Genomic DNA, 19897 nt, shown 5'->3' on the forward strand with positions numbered 1-19897 from the left:
CACATACTGTAAAAAACGCACATTCCCACGGCCACATTCATAGCTGCACGAATGCAAAGCTGCTTAATAGCAGAGTGATGAGGGGGAATTGGCTTATAGAGTGGAGGGAGGGCGAGTAGACATAATGGTGTCAATCTGGCTGGCACACACACACACACACACACACTGAAAGATACAGACCAACATATCCTCTTTCTCTTTTTTCACTTCCCCTCCTTTAAACCTTTAAAGTAGAAGAAATAAACAAGACTCCCACAAAGCTCCTAATATTGCGTTACCTTCATCAGTAAACAAGCAATAGACAAGCAATCTGTCCTGTGCTTTCACTGTACATAATAGAACACAAAGATCAATGACGTGTGGACTGTTTTTTTGTGCATGTTTTGCTGTACGGTTGTGTGAATGTTTTTGGGTTTTGCAGCTGACTATACTCGTGGGACTGTTCTATAGTCATCGGCCCGTCGCTTATCGATTCTTGGCAGGCAGTTCTGGGCAATCGGCAACTCTTTATGCTCTCCCCCTCTCTCACACTCTCTTCCTCTCTCTGCTACTGTGCGTTAAGATATTTGAGTTGCTTGTCTGTGTTTGTGTGTGTGTGTTTGTGTTTGTGTGTGTGTGTGTGTGTTTGTTTGGAAATTGGACCCAGTGCCGCCTCAGCAGTTCTCTGCCCGGCAGTGAAAACACTATGAAGAAAAAGTGAGGTGCCTCCCTGCAGGTTGAATAATGATAGTGTTTGTAGTTGGTAACACTGCACAAAGCGCTTAGTGGAGGCAGGTCAAGGCGGCGTACAAAGAATGTAACGTGGTAACGCTAGAGACTGAAATTCACTTCCTCTTTCTTGCTGACACTCAATGTTGGTTTGGCGAAGGAATTTTGGGCCTTTAGTATGGTTCATATCAATGTTAAAGATGAATAGTTCGTAAAGGCCGTAAAATTCCCCTCACACATTTCATTTAACCCTTATTTTGAATTTTAACTAAGCATGCATTTTTGCCTAAATCTTACATTAGGGGGTTACATTAGGAGGAGAGAGAGAGGCAGTTAGCAAGGTATAAATCGAGGGGCCAGTGGGGTAGTGTGAGGCTTAGCTAAAGCTGTTCTCGCTCTTTGAATGGCGAGTGTGATGAAAGGTGATACTCTAATAGGATACAGGACCGGCAGATAAAGAGATCAGCGCTCTCTGGCTGCACTCCAGTCGGCCACCGGGTCCCTAGCGCTGGCCTCGTCATATTAAAAAAACCTCTGCTTTATTCAGACTGCTCTGGTTCCCTGCCAACATACCTAGAGCACCTGGCAGAGGGATAGAGAAATGATCACCAGCTAGGAATACAATAAAGATACAGACAGAGAGGCAGTATGCAATCAATTAGCAGCTCTGGTCTGAACCGTAGAAGAGGGTATCATCCGCAAAAAAGGAATACAATATCTACTTTACGATTCAAGATATCACCCGCATTTATTTTCTGTTGATTAAACTGTGGCTAGACAAACACATTTTAAGGCAGGTTAGCAACACTTGCAAAACTCCCAAAACCAATCAAATGTTGCTGCTAGTCATTATCTTGCTTTAAAGCTTTGTCATAAGCAAGTGGTGTCTTTGAAAAAGCACTTAACAAATGATGTATTCTGATGACTGAAAGAAAAGAGAATGAAATGGAAGTGTGGCATCCTGACTAAGTAAGTAGAGTAGCAATGACAGACAATGCACTTCACAGCTTTATTCAAATTACTTTGAATCAAGAACTTCAGTGAAGTCTGAGTTTTCTGTGTCTAGCAGCCATTAGAGGAATTTATGCATTAGTTACAATATTTCTCTCAGTGGTGGCTGATTCTTACCAATACGTGCCATATGCGTGTCCCCCTGTTTCTTTCACTTGAATGTTAAGAGGTGACCTCTGGCCACTTGGGATCTACTGTGCACGCATCCTTATCTTTGCATTAATTGTTCTTTGCATTCTAAGACAACCACAGCCTAACCACAGTATTTTAGTGTTCACTAAGGAGAAGTTGGTGCTTACAATGACCAGATTTTATTTGCCCAACTTTCTGAATGGGTATGTAGAAAGTAGAAAACGAAAAAAAAAAATGTTCTGAGATTGTTCTTAAAGCTTTGGCAACAACAGAAAAACAGTACAGAAATCTGCATATAGCTAGGTGAAAAGACAGATACATAGTTGGGATTAATCAGTCACTGACAGACCAAGGTATAGGGTGAATTGGAGCACGAGACAAGGCAAGACAAACTGAGAGGAATGAAAGGAAAATAGTATGATGAAAAAAGGTATTCACTGGTGAAAGCCCGAGTAAGGAAAAAGGGGGAAGGTAGGGAGGGCGAGTCAGAGCGGGTGGGAGGAGTGCCGTGCTAAGTAATGTATCCTGCCAGTTTTCATTGTGTCTACAACTGAAACCGCTCTGCAGAAGCAAAGAGTCTGTAATAGGATAAAGACTGTACCGCAGAGGGAGAGGGAGAGAAAAAGAGGCGAGTGATGGAGAAGGAGAAATAAGAAAAACGAAAGGGCCACTAAGATAGGGACAAGCCGACATGAACACATACCGTCAGGGTTCCGTTTTTGGTTGTGTAACCAGTTTTTTTAACACTCCATTGATCACTGATGTTGCTTTTGCCACTTCAGTGGCTTGTTATAACTTCAAAATGGTCAGTTCTTCTTCTTGCCCACTCCGTATCATGCCCTGTTCTGCTTCCTTCCAGTTTAATTTACATCAGAGGGGATTTTCCAAGGATTCTTTTTTGTAGAGAAGAATTGCCGCAATATTGTCACTGCATTGTTGACAGACCACTTTCTTTTTTTTAAGCGGATAGTCCAGTATTTTAAAAGGGGGATTGGGCAGCTCATTGTTTGAAGTTGGAGATGGACAGTGCTGTGTTTTTTCGAAAATGGACCACTGTTTGGAAAATAGGATACGGTCTAGTGTTTTTAACAAAGAAAGGGGAGTTGGTGTACAATCCCTGCTGTCAGCGCCTGGCTTGGCATCCACACAAATGGTGGGGTTTATTTTGGGAATGACATATCTGTTCAGACACATTGTAAACAACCTACCACAGAAGCTGCATTCTACAGCAGCTGGTTAGAAGCTTCCTTTACAGCAGAAGAAAAGCTGTGCACACACCTCAATAAAGCATATGGCTGGACTGCAAATCTCTTTGCATTTTGCAGTTTTTCCCCAGTGTTCCCTGCCTAAGCCATGTGTATGTCAGTGTGTGAAGCTCCACCAGAATACATTGTTAACTTGTCCGTCTGAGCAGCTAGATTAGGCACACACTGAGGTTAACTGATTTTACTCTCAGGCTAGAACTGTCTAGAATGATCCGTCTGTTACTGCAGGGTGTTGAAATAGTGACCTTTCAACTGTTCAATAGTGTCTGTCATCCTGACAATCCATTGTCCCCTCAACATCTCTTTCAGGACACCTGGCTGGGACTACGGATATAATCATGTTCTGAACTAGGATTTTACACCTGTACCGAGCTGAAAGTGTGCAGGTGTTAACTGTATAATTATATGTACAGCAACATAGCCAAAGACAGGTGTGAGATAACACACACATATCCTGCAGCCATAGTCTTTTGAAGTTAATGAATGACCTCCTTGTGAAAGCAAAGCTCAATCATAATCCTTTTACATATGCTGTTAACGGAGTTTATCATGCAGTTTTAATTGAGTGCCCTAAGCACTGTGTGGGTACCTCTGACTTTGAATTGAGCTGGTTCACGTGCTTTAAAAATGTATCTTAATAGGGAATCGATCTTCAACAGATATCTTTTTGGGGTTCTGCAGGGCCCAGGTCTGGGGCCCTTTTACTCTGACTTTGTGTGTGCCCACAGATGACAACCTAGAAATACTTTTTTTTCAAAATCTGTGAGCAAATATTTACCAGTGGTTTTTCACTCCTTTCTAAATTGGAAAAAAACAGGAAAGAAGCGGGTACAAACAAAAAAAACACAGAGATAGAGAACATCCAATATTATTTGCACAGCGGTGAGCACGCCCTGTGAAAAATGTATTCTTGTATCTTTGTGTCCAGCCTTCTCTTGCATGTGAACATCACTCCTCATTGCGTTTAAAGACATGATTGCATGTGTAGTGTGCCAAGCCCCCAGACATTCAGGGGGTAGTAGATGCTGTGCACACATGCACACACACACATACACACAATAACCAGGCTCTGTGTGCAGTAATGCTAAAATTTAAGCAGTACCCTTTAGTTTTTTTGTTATAAATGTCTAGAATGTTCACAGCTTACCGGACTGTGTGTGTGCGTGCGCGCGTGTGTGTGTGTGTGTGTGTGTGTGTGTGTGTGTGTGTGTGTGTGTGTGTGTGTGTGCCTCTGCGTATCAGTGTTTGTGTCCTATTAAGACAATGCCCCCGAAGAAAAGAAAAAGCAAGCTGTTTGTTGTTTCCATTTCACCTGGCTTTTACCTCTGCCTTTTTTTTCACCATGCACACATGCTCACGCAAACAAACACACACACACACACACACACACACACACACACAGGGCCAAATATAGTCTTCATTTTACTGCTGGTGAGAATGACAACAATAACCACTTAGTTGTGCTCCATTCCTTTTCCTAATATAGGGAAGAAGTGGCCGTTAGTTGAGAGGGAAGTGTTGGATAGCTTTTTGCTGTAATCTTTTCATCTATAGTGTTAGATGCTTAATTACAAAGTCATGCGTCTCTAATAACATAAGGTTCATTTCTGATCGTTGCATGAAAATACCTGACATAATTTTTTTTTACCACAGCCCTTTAAACCTTGAGCCAGTAAGAATGTGTTATCAGTGATTATTTGCTGAGGTTGTTCTTTTATATAACATGCATAAAGAAGAAATAAAGGTGTAACAAAAGACTATGTGAGCACCGCACATTAAAATACCCCCGACGACACATAAAAATGGAGTGATGATATGAATATGATGGATGTTAAAGGGTAGCAAGTGCTAAATATTCATCATTTTAAGAACAACATTTTATGAACCAGTAATACGCAGGCAGGCATGAAAAAGGGAAAGTGAAGATGAACGGGAAGACAATAAATGAGAGGGAAATGTATTTCCCCCTTTGGCTGATTTGGCTGTAAATATGACTCATAATGGTTTTGATTTGCAAATTAGCACAACTGTTTTTCTCACCACCGTAACACATCTAATCTCTCTTTTTTTCACTCCTCTCTCCATTCCTAAATCTTGCCCAGACACCACGTGTGTGTACGTGCGTCTGTGTGCGTGCAGTTGTATGCAAGTGTGCGCATGTTCATTAATATCACTGCAGTCCGCAGGGGGTGTGATGAGAGAGAAAAAAAGCTCCCCAAACAAATCACAGTCTTATCTCTTATCTGGCCCAGCCAATCACATGCTGATCTTATCACGACATCACCAAAAGGCTTAGAGAGAGAGAGAGAGAGAGAGAGAGAGAGAGAGAGAGAGAGAGAGAGAGAGAGAGAGAGAGAGAGAGAGAGAGAGAGAGAGAGAGAGAGAGAGAGAGAGAGAGAGAGAGAGAGAGAGAGAGAGAGAGAGAGAGAGAGAGAGAGAGATTATTAAAGAATGATGTGTACCAACAGAGGTGTGAGATGAGGGAGGGAACAGATGAAAAAATAAACTAGTGAATATAGGAAGAAATAGACAAGCAAAGATAAAAGAGAGAGACAATGGAAGGAGGATCAGAGAAAAGGGGGAATGAGAAAGAGGGTTGTGCAGGACCAAAATAGACCAAGTCAAATGAGAAAACTAACTAACCGTATCGAGCACTATACTGATAGTGTGTACTGTATGCTTGTGTGTGTGTGTGTGTGTGAGAGAGAGAGTGCGTTTGTGTGGTTTGGTGCTGCCATTATTAGGTGACGTGAAGGGATTAATGCTGTGTTAAAAAAAGCAGTATTATTCAAGGTGTCCGGGGGTCACAGGCCTGCCATCTTGTGTGTGTGTGTGTGTGTGTGTGTGTGTGTGTGTGTGTGTGTGTGTGTGTGTGTGTTTGTGCATGAACTTTATGTAAGCATGATATTTGTGTGTGTGTGTGTGTGTGCGTGTGCGTGTGCGTGTGCGCGTGCGCGTGCGTGCGTGCGTCTCTGTGGCTACTACAACTTGCTTTCTCTTTTAAAGAGGATTTGAAACTTTGAGAGCTACAAAGTGGGTCAGCTCACTCTCCTCTCCTCTCCTTTCCTCATAGAGATTCTTCTTTTTTTTAGTGTGAAAAGACCAGTGAAAATGAGTTTGGAAGCAATCCACAAATATGACTATGATGTCCTCCTTTAAGACAAAAAAAACATGTTGCCCAAACCTTTTGCTGCTGTGCGTGTTGTATACGTGTTTGTGTGTGACCCAGATGAGTCTCCCCCACTTGTGTTGTGTGAGCAGCGATCCACAGATGCTCCTCTCCTCTCACGACTCAAGTCAGATAGTATTACTGTCCTTATGCCAGAGACCTCAAACAAGGCCACGTGAGGACAACAAGCCATCTTCTAAGATGTTTTTTTATTTTTTATTTTTCATCCATGTTACCCACGTCACCGATGACTCATGTTTGTTTTTTTCCCCGGGCTTTTAACTTGTGTGACGGCTTGCACTCTCCCCGTGTTTCCAACAATTAAATGTGTGCATGTTGTTGTTGTTGTTGCTATTCTTTTTAAGTCCTCATTAATCTGGAACCCATAGAATGATATTTTTTGGACACCACTCTTCTTTATATTCATAGCACAACCCTCTCCACTGAGCAGCTGTATACTTAGACAAATGGGGTGGTTAAATTTGCTTTGAATTGGCCAAACAAATGCTCTTATGACCATGGCCTTGTGACACGTTTATATTATTGACGTTGTCATTTGTAAAAAAAGTAAGGAAATGTCAAGTACAAACTAGGAGCAAACAACAGCCCTGTTATTGCCCGTGAAACAGCGGGATGACCATATAAGGCCAAAACCGATCAAACACTTTGCGTCAACCCCACTCGTCACCACACACGTCTTTCTGTTATGTTTCAATATAACATGTTGCCAGGGCTACAGCTGGCCACCTGTAAGCATATCCACTCTGCCCCTGCATGAGAAGGAGTATTTTTAACATTATTAGATCTTTTTTTTCTAGAATATGAGTTTTTTTTTTATGTCCAACACAAAACAAACAATATTCACCATACCCAACCCAAATAATGGTAGTACACTATCACATATCAGGAGCTTCAACCAGCAGATTTGGTAGTTTTTGCTTAAATAAGTTAAAATATCCACCATCAAAACAGTTGTTGATATAATTCTATGTTGATCAACCCCATCGATTACATCACAACATTTACACACCAAGTCTTATCTTGATGTATGCCTTCTTATTTCAAGAATAATACACTGTAAAGTTTTGCTCTTTCGCTCGTTGACCAAAAAAAGGGAAAAAGTTGGTGCAGGCATAATGTGTGAAAACGCTTTATTCAATCACATAACACATCCCAACAACAACTCACTTTCACGCCCCCTTCCTTATATTCTGTTTCAATGTGCTGAAGCAGCCAGAGACACGCTGATATGGCAGTCTGCTTAAAAAACATCCAGAGAAATTAGGGTTATGTTTAGTTGGAGACGCATTACGACTGGCTCCAATGGGATCAATGATGTCCAGGAGTGTCAGGGTTCTGAATGCATGCTGACATAGTGCAGCACTAATGCATTGGGATAGATGGGCCAAACAGCTACACCAATTTGAGATGAAATATTGAACTGCTTTTCATCCTCTGTTCTCTTCTATCCTTCTCCTTCTTTTCTTGCCCTGCTCTCTCCCTTCCCTTGTTTTATCCAGTTCTCTCCCCGCTGTCCCCTCTCCTCCAATATTTTTCACTCTACTTTTTTTTCTCTTTTTCTCATGATCTCTTTCTCTTCATCGCTCTTGTGCCCAGAAATGTAAGTGACCCATCTGTGATAGCAATAGGTACATTAGGCATTAGGGAGTTTCCCTCCGGCCATGTGTGTCCGTGTGTGTCCATGTGTGTGTCCATGTGTGTGCCCGTGTATGTGTGTGTGTGAGTGAAACTCTGTGCGTGTGGTTAACAGATATGGCCTCCTCCCAGGAGTGCTGTCCATCAGCCTGGCCAATGAAAAGCAGCCAATTACTCTGCAGGCCTCGCTGGCAACCAATCAAATGGAAATGGGAAAGCTTAGAGATGACGATTGGCCCCGGAGCACTTATATTGCACTTTGTTAATTTAAAGGAGAGTCGGCGAATGCACAAGCGCGTGTGTTTTATATACGAAAGGAACTTCTCTCTCCTGCATCCTTGTTGTTATAATATTGATGATGAATGTGAGAGCCGATTTGAACAGTGCAAAGTGCTGCAGTGAGTGTAGCGGGGAGAGAGAGATACTGTAACCCCCCTTCTTGTCGGTACTTGCCGAGCAATGGAGTTTTAAAGGAATAGTTCAACTTCTTTGGGGAAATATGAGTTACTTTTACTGAGAAAAGCAATGTCAGTAGCATGTATGTGTGTTAAACTACAGAGCTGGAGACATGAAGTGGTTATAGTCAAGTTTAAGTAACTTTAAGAAGGTGGAGTGTGGGGACACAGCTAGCCTGCCATTGTCATAAGAGAAATGGACACATTCTACCTTATTTGTTTAATCAAAACAACAACAATTTAAAGGGAAGTTAGGAAACTCTTTTTTTAAAGTAGTTATGAGGAACTTTTAAATATTTCTGAAATTCAAATTTTTTAATGCCTTTGTCCAGGTACACTCTCCTGGGGGACAGCAGCATGGGGACGTAAACATACTACAGCTTTTTTCCAAAGGGGCCACCAGAATTAACAAAAACTGAAGGTTCCTCGTATCCATTAACATTGGGGAGCAGTGTCCTAAATTCAATGTAAAAATGCCCATTCTGTTACTGTTTGGCCTGACCAGAATCAAAACTTGACCAACATTGTCTGCTGCATATACAATGACTGGGGGAAGAAAAAAACAATTGCTCATACAATAAATGGTTCCAGCTTGTAACTGCTAGACTATTGGCTATATTTGGAAAGATAACAAATGAGCACATTTCCCATCATGTTGAACACGTCCATAATATATTTATCCCCATTCTGCTTCCTCTCCGTTTTCCGTCAGCACTCACCTCTTTATCTTCCTCCCCTCGTTTTCCTCATCTATCTTCCTGCCATCCCTCCCTCCCTCCCTCCCTCCCTCCCTCCCCATTCTGTTTTGCCCTCTTCAAAGTAGGTCTCTTAGTGCTTGTGTCTCTGTCGGTGGCATTGATGAATCAGTGAGACTGCCGGTGTACTTAATGATGACCATAATCCAAGGATAGTTATCCCTTTATTTCCATGCTTACCTAAGATACATTGTCGTATTGACATAGCTTCATATTGATTGGACAGATATAAGATGGTATCAATGTCAAGCAGATATTTTTAGTGGACACTGTTAGGTAATTTCAAAATATTAGCAACCCAGTTAGTTAGCAGTACCCCTTGACCTTATACCCTCACTATTTGAGGAGGAGGGCTTGTTGAGCAGAACTCCTGGTTATGCTCAAATTAGCCCAACATGATGAGATGCCATAATTGGACACATAAGAAACTTCACAGTTAACTGTTATCAGCAAGATAATTACATGCAGCGTCTAGCGTACAACAAAGATAGAGGGAGAACAAAATCAGGTGTCATTTTTGGAACAGATGCACGCTATTGTTTTCTTGTAATCTGCTGCTCAGTATCAAAATAATTGCAGTAGTGTTTACCTGGCCAAGCTAAAAGTCATATTTTTCCCAGCTATAATTTCTCTTCTATTCCTCTTATTACTCATGCGTCCTCTTTCTTCTGGGCCGTGCTTTTAATGGATCCATGAATGTAGGTCTAGGTGTTTTGTTCCCGTGCATAAATCTGGCCATTGTTGCCTTTTGATTTTCTTTTTTTCTTTTTCTTCCTGGACAGTGGGGTGTTGTGTTCCATTCTGTTTGAGATTGAGCTTTTATATTATGTTGTTTGTGTCTGTGGAATGAACCCAGCTTGATACACAGCCCTCTGGCACAGACACACACACGCGCGCACGCGCACACACACACACACACACACACACACACACACACACACACACACACACACACACACACACACACACACACACACACACACACATACTTATAAATCCCTTTCTACTTTGAATAGAGAGTGTGTGTGTGTGTGTAAAAGGTGTTGCAGCTTGATCACTTGCATTTATCTGTGCCTTTTTTGGAGTTAATGTGCATGTTAGCGTGTGAGAGAAAGTACATGGTGTGTGTGTGTGTGTGTGCACGCGCAGGAGTTGAGCTGTTGTACTTTTTTTCCCTTCCTTTCTCCTAACAAATAGCTCCTTAGAATGGGTTCACGATTTCATCTCTCCTACATTCTGTTGCCTGGCACTAAACTCTCTCATCTTAAACTCTTCGATTATTTTAAAACCTCTTTCAAGCGACTACACACCGAGTGCCTCCATGCAGGATTACTATATACAATACTTCAGAAAAGAAAAAAACTTGTTTCAAGAAAAAATACAATTTTTTTTCTTTATTTTGCGTTCATTGAAAAGCCTGCCAAAGTGTGAGATGGTGCAGATGGATAGGAAGGCACTAAGGCTTCAGAAGTAGGACATAATAATTGAAGGGTATATACAGTATAGGTATAGAATAGAGGACCAGAAAATGGGGAAACAAGGATACAATTAGGAAAAAGCATGATATGTAGTAGGACAGCTCAAAATACAGAGAATAATGCTGATGTTTATCATTGTTGATGATGGCAATATTGACAGTGATGGCCATTTTCACAACAATGACTGTATTGTGACTGTGGAGGATATATAATGGTGAAATACCAACAATGACTGTGCATGTGACAGATGGCGAAATGCACTATATGTCAGTCTATTGAGAGGGGACATATAATAATGAGATAAATAAAGGCCAGGGCTGTGGAGGAGGGGAGTCCTAACAAAGTGGTGTAAAGCAAATTACAGCAGGTATATGCCACTTGTGTAGCAGTTATAAGTAGTTGTTGTGTGAGGTGAGGAGAACTAGTGGAATCGTGCTATCCTCAAGGAACAAACGAAGCAAAGTCAGGAACAATACGCCTGACTTTAATTGAACTGAAATGATTTGAATTAAACTAGTATTTTTGTGGCACTGCATCAATATAAACACTGGGCCATATTTAATTGTCTGGTTTCCTTCCCCTTAAAGTGGATTGTTCTGTAAACTGCCATGTAACAGCACCAATGCCAGCCCTTCCAGCTCATAGGTGTAAGGTTGGGTCCCCGCAGAGTGGAGCAGAATATTGGCCTTATTAGAAGAGATGGGGAGTGGGCGGTGGAGGGCGAGAGAGAGAGAGAGAGAGAGAGAGAGAGAGAGAGAGAGAGAGAGAGAAAGATGGATGGAGGGAGGCGAGAAAAGACAAGAGCCTCTGGTCAGAGAGTTAACTGAAAAAAGAAAAGAAAAGACGCAGAGTGGAAGATATTGGACTTATTAGAGAAGAGAGAGTGAGTGGGAAGAGGAGGGCTAACGCACAGGGAGATGAAGATAGAGAGGGAGAGAGAGAAAGAGAGAGAGAGAGAGGAGGATGATGTTATTTTGTCAGTGTTTCCCCGTGGGGGAATTGACTGCTTGTTAAAAAAGTCCTGACAGAGAGAGGAACCACAACAAGAACACAAACATATACACACTCACCCAATTTACACAAACAGACACTGCTTCTGTGCGATAAGTTTTTGAATTTGGTTGTCTTTCTTTCCCTGTGTGTGTGTGTTTAATCTGCTAAAATGGACTGCAGTCATGCCAAAAATAGTTTGCTATGATGTCAACCTTAGCCTGGTTTAATAATCCGTGTGTATGTGTGTTTGTGCGCTTGTGTGTGCGCTTGTGTGTGTGTGTGTGTGTGTGTGTGTGTGTGTGTGTGTGGGTGCGCGCGTGTATGCGTGTGTGCATGTGTTTACCTTATATATTGCCGTCAAAAGCCACTGTTTCCATAATAATTATTATTACCCAGTACAAACAAAGGATCTCTGCTCCACTCTGTTTAACACCGAGTAGTTTATTAACATCCATTAGCCACACAACACACACACACACACACACACACACACACACACACACACACACACACACACACACACACACACACACACACACACACACACACACACTAACATGCTTAAAGAACCGCAAGCTCATATTCATATGCCATCACTAGATACTGCTTATTGTCTCTAAAACAACTGTAATCTAGTAAAGACCCAATAAAGCACCACCGTTTCATAAGACTGTCGGAGGCCTTTACGGAGTGATGCAGTTAAACTCAAAATGTGCAGCAAGTAAAAGACAGTAGCAGAAGTAAATGTTGTTAGCGCAATGTCATTTCTCTCTGGTTATTATGAGGCAGAGAGGGAAAACAGAAGAAAAAGAAGAAGGCTTGCTTTTTTGTGTAGCTTTTCTGCAATTGCATTTGTGTTCATGTTGTGTGTAAGTATATGCACATCTCTCGTTTCTCACTTATTGAATCGCATTTGCAAAAACAAACTGCAAAGATTGGCAATATGTGTGTACGTCCATCATATTACGGTTGTTGCTTAGATATGGTTGTGTCTTTATCAAATGCATTTTGGCTTTATTTAGTACACTCCCGAGGTAAAGAGCCCCTCCCATGTGATGTCAAGGCCTACATAACATGAAGCTTGTTTGTGGGTTTTTTAGTTTTACATTTTTATATTTATTTCTAAATGTGTGTATATGCATTTCCTATACACTTGGCGAGTCTGTTTGGAACCAGTGTATCTGATATTGTGTCAGTGCCAATCCAGAAACACTGTAGACCTGGTTTTTGGCCTGAAGTCTCCATAATAAAATGTTGAAAATAAGGATGGTTTTAAAACAAAAAATCTGACCAAGCTGTAAAGCCAGAATCAATATGTAAATGATCTAATTTGTAGATGTGATTTTAGACACCACCTTTCATATTGTCCTGCACATACAGTAGTAGCCAACGATACACAGGCCAACTTTACACTTCGGTGAGTGGAAGCTTTTTGAAGTCTATATAGACCTTTTATTTTTGAATCTATCTACAACCGTACAATGTAATATCTGCAAACAAAATGCTATTATTGTTGAACTCCGCCTTTCGCTGAATGGAGTTCTGTATTTCTGTGATTTGCTTGTCAGAACATATTGAACAAACAGTGAGCCTCAGTCTGGTAAAGCCGTGTACAGTAATCAGCTATTTTTTTTCATTCAGTTCCTAGGAAAACTGTGTTATTTTTTTCTGTGGTTTTGGCTCGAGTGACTCTCTCCGTATGGCGATTGCCGTCTGCTTGGCAATTCCGCTTTGTTTTCCACAGACATTTTTCTCTTTGTGTTTTGCTGCAGCTATTTTTATGCCTGTCTGTTTATATTTAGCAACTGGCCACCGAGGAATTTCTGTCATATCGGCATCTTTCTCCTCAAGTGGCCACTGCAGAGCTGTTAAAGCCAGCAGGGGGGGAAAGGGGGTCTATCTGTGGCCGATATAGGATTTTACACGGATGTACGTGAAATCCTATGACGAATGGGAGGTTTTGACATGCATGGTGTGTGTACTATCAGTATCAGGCCTTTATCTTGGTGAGGTTGTACCTCCTCACAAGACAATTTTGTAGGCACACATCAGTGTGTGTGTGTCCTCCGACCAGACAGTGCATGATGCTATCAGCAGCAGAGGATATGAGGACTACTATTTATAACCCCCCTCTATCTCAACTTCGACACACTGTCCTGCCCCGGGAGACAGGTGTGTGTGTGTGTGTGTGTGTCTGTTTGTGTGTGTGTGTGTGTGTGTGTGTGTGTGTGTGTGTGTGTGGGTGTTTTGTTTGTGTGTGTGCCCCTTGCTCGTGTGCATGCAACAGAATGGGATATTTGAAAGTGGGAGACCGTGAATGTGATAGACGGAGCGAGAGAGGGGAAGGAGCTGTGAAAACGACAGAGTGTGTTGTCTGTGACGCGCGCCTGTGTCTTTATATACGTGTGTGTGTGTGTGTGTGTGTGTGGTGGGGACCTGTGGCTCGAGGTGTGGTTGGTATAGAAGAGACATGTCACACTTTGACAGGGGTGAAATAAGAGGATGTGATTGGCTGTTTTCTGATGTCACGGATTGCGAGCCGTCCCAATTAGAGACAATCATACGCCGCTTAGTCACTCCGGGAGTCTCTTCTCCACCGCTCTATCCATCCTCTCCTCTTTTTTTTAACTGTCTGCACTGCATAGTTACCTCCCTCAATGTGTATATGTTTGTGAAACTTCTTCTACCTGCCACTCTGGTTCATTTTCTTTCCCTTTGTGCTTAAGCTTAAGTCAATATTTCTTTATCATGTTCTGATCCTCTGTCTTTGTGTTCATTTTTCATTCCATCTTCTATTTTGATTATCTGTTCTTCATTAGTTTTTGTCTCATTGCCTCTATCTATTTTTCTCTTTCTTTCTCATTAAATTAACACAACAAGATTATGAACTTTAATAAGGGAGCACACAGTTGGGCGTTGTGAAGATATACACAAACAGTATATATACATTATATGCAGTATATATGCATTATAAACAGTATATACACAGCTTCATGATTATCCAGCAACATTTATATTTCTGCTGGAGAAATGTGAACAACAGAGAGACATGAGATGACAGACACAGGCTTGAAGGTGTGGTTGTCTTTCTCTTCCTCAGTTGGAGAGCGAGAGTAAAAGATAGGTGAGGAGGCTTTATTCCGCTGTTTGATGTCAATACCTAAGAGTCTGCTTTAGTCCAGTGTTCACAGGAGTCCCCCCCCCTCCCCCCCTCCGGTTTTAGAATTATAGGTTATGCCATCGCGAACACTGCCCACGTTTTTGGAGGGTACAGAATCTTGCAGCTTAGCTTACCAGACTTTCATTCCAAGCAGTGTTTCGGTTCATGCCTGTAAAATGAGAAATATTCAGCCAGAACTAAACCAAATCTTCTACTTGAGGTGTGGCAGTAAACATGAGAAACAAGTGTGTGACCAGTTTCATTTAGAGACGCACAAAAGAGCAATCTTTTTTTTCAGTGAAAGTAGATGTGTGTGTATTTCCATGGTAGATTTGTTGCTTCCCTTCCCCTGTGGGTTTCTGGAGCTTGAGTCCTTTTGAGATGCACCCAAGCAGTTAAAGACACATTCCTACAAACACACACTACCACTCACTCACTCATTACAGATAAGAAACATTGGCAAACTCGTATTGGAACTGAATTCCGTGGAGATTATTCACAGCAAGCGATTTTTCAAGCTTTTGCACAGTCCATTTCGCATACATATTGCCTTTGGTAATATTGTATTGTCGCTTTCCAGGGATACCCAGTTTGTCATACCTACCTAGAAGATTTAAAAAACGACCCTCACCCCTATAAACCTTAGCGAAAATGCAATTTTAAATTCAATTAACATAATAATAATAATAATAAATAATTATGTTTCATATTTAGATTTAGCATTACCTAGTACTGGCTGAACAGACAAATAAATAGTTTGTCAATAGAATCGGAAACTGTTTCGTTGACAGGTGGCAGGTGGCTATGTCAGTACTTAAATGTATTTAGACAAAAAAGAAAATTACAAACAATATTCCTTATATGATTTCATACATAGTCACATACACATCCGCCGCTGTATATTCTATTCTGTGTATTCCATGGCTGGCCCTGGGCTCATCACAATCCCCTCCTGTATATTGCAGCAAAGTGTGGGAGTATCAGCCGCTGTTGTGATGAAGACAGGAGGTGACACGTCTTAAAGCATGACCTCCCTCCTGTCCCACCATGCTCAAGCATTGCTGCAGTTTTTACCCCATTAAAACGCACACACACACACACACACACACACACACACACACACACACACACACACACACGCACGCACGCACGCACGCACGCACGCGCAGACACACACACACACACATTTTCACACACAGGGTTACACAAAGGGGGCCTCTGAAGAGCACTTGAGTGCGAGTATCGAGTGCGCGACCTCGCCGTCAGATACACTAGCATTAAAGACCACTCAAGAGTGTTGATATAGGGGCGAAAAGACACACACCCACGCTCACACAAATAATGCAAACGTTGAATGCCCACATTATACCAAGGCCATCAGCCCAGTGGAAAAGGGATAATGCTAGGCCATGCATGTGGAGATGGGATTATATACAGTGCACTGATATGGTTACAGATGCAGATACAATCCACTACACTCAGTCCCTGCATGCGCTCTATTTGCATCTATTTTCATCCCCCCCTTGACGCTCTCTTCACTCAGTTGTATTAAACCTCCTCCGTGTCTTAAAAATGTATCTCTTTCTACAGGAAAATAGCTGTATAAGGTAATGAACCAGCAGACCAGTCACTAGGCCACTATTAATGTATATAACTGACTTAGAAGAAAAAATTAAAGATTTAAATCAAATAGAAATCATTCAATTGGAAAGTCAGTATATACTATTAACAGTGTTATACTGCCACACCACTTATATGAAGAGATTGAAAATGCAGATGAGCAAGATTTATCCAAATATGTTGCCCATTGTGTACATTACTAAATAAGGCCACAATTGCGTAACTATACATCAATGTAGCTGGAACTACCTTATATGCTAATAATAACTTTTTCTGGCTATTTTTCCACTGGGATCATAGGCCTCTGGACACTATGCCTCCATAAGTGTTTCCAACTTGACTTATATACTAAGCTTATATACTGTAGGATTGCAGTGTGACATTGCACTGCATTGCACGGTTGTCCCTTGCATTACAGTCATTGCTTCATGGCACACACCAACTTACACACTTTGTTATTTTTAAATTTTTCTCGACTTACACACCGACTGTGGATGCGGCAGACAGTGTGTACATGTAGCACGTCACATGCATGTACGTGTGTTGCTGTTGCTTTAAGTGCCATTTTAAGAGCAGGTGTGATCTCACAAAGTGGCATCGGGCAGAATCTCTTTTTTCCCCTCAATTGTATCGTATTTTCTCGCTTCAACCTTGTGTTCTGCGTCTATTAGCCCTAGTTCTTTTTTCCTGTCACTCTCTCTCTCTCCAGCTGTCAGGTTCACACACACACACACACACACACACACACACACACACACACACACACACACACACACACACACACACACACACACACACACACACGGGTGCCAACTCGAAGTCTATCATAATTAGAGTGCAAAAGACAAGGGCTGTCAAGATAAGCCATGTGTGAACTCCCTGACATCTCAAGGTAACAGAAATCCACACACACAACAAATCATTGCAGCAAACAACCAAAGACAAGGTGACGCGTTGGCACTCCATACATTTCGTGATGCTGCAGCTGCTCACTATTTTTCGTCTTCCTCAACCGTTCATCACAATTCATTTTGAATCATTTCCCCTGAGTTCATTTAATAGCCCGCACCATAACGAGTCGTAAACCAAAACCTCCAACATGAATTGAATAGAGTTCATTTGTCCACCTGTTATAGCGCTTGTCTGCTCCTCTGTCCAAGTTCCATGTCTGGGGCTTGCTTGAATTAAGTGGCACATACTTCTGAGTCAGCTTTAATGGAGTGGATAAGTGTGACTCTGGACTGAATGTAACCCGAACCCAGGCCCATAGAGTTCTGCAGCCTTCCCCTGTACCGCACCAATCCAATTTGTGGCTTAATTGAATTGTTCCTGAGTTCCCCCCCCATCCATATATTCCCTCCAGGGGAATCTTATTACTGTGTGTGTGTGTGTGTGTGTGTGTGTGTGTGTGTGTGTGTGTGTGTGTGTGTGTGTGTGTGTGTGTGTGTGTGTGTGTGTGTGTGTGTGTGTGTGTGTGTGTGTGTGTGTGTGTGTGCGTGTGTGTGTGTGTGTGCGTGTGTGTGTGTGTGTGTCAGTGAGATCACCTTGTGCCAAAGTTTAAATGCTCTGTTGTAAATTGATAATTCTGAGATGCAGTTTAAATTAGCTGGTGGACTAAGAAATCAAGTAAAAAAATAAATAAATAAAAAAAATCCTCAACTAAATATCTTCTACCCCTCCCCTCTCTCACACACACACACACACACACACACACACTCTCTCTCTCTTTCAAACTGTGTGTGTGTCTGTGTCTGTGTTTGTGTGAGAGAGTGTCTGCGTGCACATCTTCTGCCAACGATGAAATGCTCTGTAGTTGATTGATATTTCTGAAAAAAGTATCCTCAACTAAATCTCTCCCTCTCTCTCTCCATCCCTCTCTCTTTCCTGCCTTCTATCTATCTATCTATCTATCTATCTATCTATCTATCTATCTATCTATCTATCTATCTATCTATCTATCTATCTATCTATCTATCTATCTATCTATCTATCTATCTATCTATCTATCTATCTATCTATCTATCTATCTATCTATCTATCAGGACGTAAAGTCGACGTTCTTTCAGTTCGGGGCCTCCATCCAACAGGAGGCGCTGTTGATGCTGAATATCATGGAGGAGTACGACTGGCACATCTTCTCCATCGTCACCTCAAAGTTCCCCGGCTACCAGGAGTTCATCAACATCCTCAAAACCACCGTGGACAACAGGTGGGCTCAAGTAGACACCTGTTTCATTACTGTTCTGTGTAGGCATGGTAGGCCAGTATGGTATTCTGACTCACTGTAAATGGTAAATGGACTCCACTAATATAGCGCTTTTCCCTGGTTTTTCACAGACTCAAAGCGCTTTACATTGTTTTGTACACATTCACCCAATCACACTCACATTCATACACCGATAGCAGCAGCTACCACACAGGGTGCAAGCTAACTATCGGGTTCAATGTCTTGCCCAAGGACACTTCGACATGTGGCGGGTAGGCGGGGGATCGAACCTCTGACCCTGCACTCCAGAGGCGACCTCCCTGCCCACTTCGCCACTGCCGCCCTGTATGATAACCTTATAAGCAAAAATACCACGGTTTTCACGGTATCACTGTATTGCTATTATAGCTCTCATAGGAGTTCATTTGAGGTGTCTGCCTGAAAAGAATCTTTTTTATTTCTTTAAAACAGATAGACTATTCTGTTCATGAATTAACTGGTATGACAACAATAATTGAATGATTCAAAAGAGAATAGAAATATAAGCAGTCCTTTTTAAGTGAGCAGCTTCACAAGGTTTTTTAGAGACACGTTCACTTTCTACACATATCTCGTCTAGTAAAAGTGGTTGTGATGCAAGACTATTCTGAAGATGTATAAACTTGTATGTTAACATCCTGTGTGTTCTAGTACCTTAGAACGCTATGACAGAGATAATGGCGGTATTGAAACCTTTTTCATACCGCGGCATACCTCGAAACCGGTTTTCGCCCCATGCCAGCCAAGTTCTCTTAGATAGTGTATCTGATTACTATTACAGTTTTTCTCAGTCGCTTTGGTGCTTTTCTCACATCACTATTAACATTTGCACAGCAGTTAGTGCATTTCTCTGAACAATTAGTGCAAAAACTGCAAAATCTAGTGGATAACCTGCAAAAGTACGTCACTTGCTCAAAATGGATAGTCTATTCCTCAAAAGCAAGTATTCATGTCAATGAAACTGCCAGTGTCATTGTGATCAAACTTAAAAGACTAAAAGCTTATACAGCCATGCTACTTTCCCTGTAAGGTTATATCTAGAAACAGCGCCGGGCTAAATGCTAATATTGTCACACTACCATGCTCACAATGACAATCCTAACATGTTAATGCTCTGCTGGTATAGTGTTGACCATGTGATAGCATGCTAATATTTGCCTATTGGTGCTTAACAGGAAGTACATCAGAGGCAGATGGTGATGCTAGTTTGTATTAGTTTAGCAGGTAATGTGTCTTAAACTGGTTCTGGA

The 19897-nt window shown here is 41.7% G+C and overlaps 1 protein-coding gene across 1 annotated transcript in view; it reads left to right on the forward strand.

The window, feature by feature from the left end:
• The window catches only part of grin2aa (glutamate receptor, ionotropic, N-methyl D-aspartate 2A, a), a gene marked incomplete at both ends in the record, with an annotated part of 132630 nt that overhangs the window by 57688 nt on the left and 55045 nt on the right, over positions 1 to 19897 (forward strand). Inside the window, one exon of the mRNA XM_080044704.1 lies at positions 18445 to 18611. Within this exon, the coding sequence (XP_079900830.1) occupies positions 18445 to 18611 (167 nt within the window). The remainder of the gene's footprint in view (positions 1 to 18444; positions 18612 to 19897) is intronic.

This window comes from Ammodytes marinus (assembly GCF_949987685.1).
Source record: "Ammodytes marinus genome assembly, chromosome: 16".
NCBI lineage: Eukaryota > Metazoa > Chordata > Actinopteri > Uranoscopiformes > Ammodytidae > Ammodytes > Ammodytes marinus.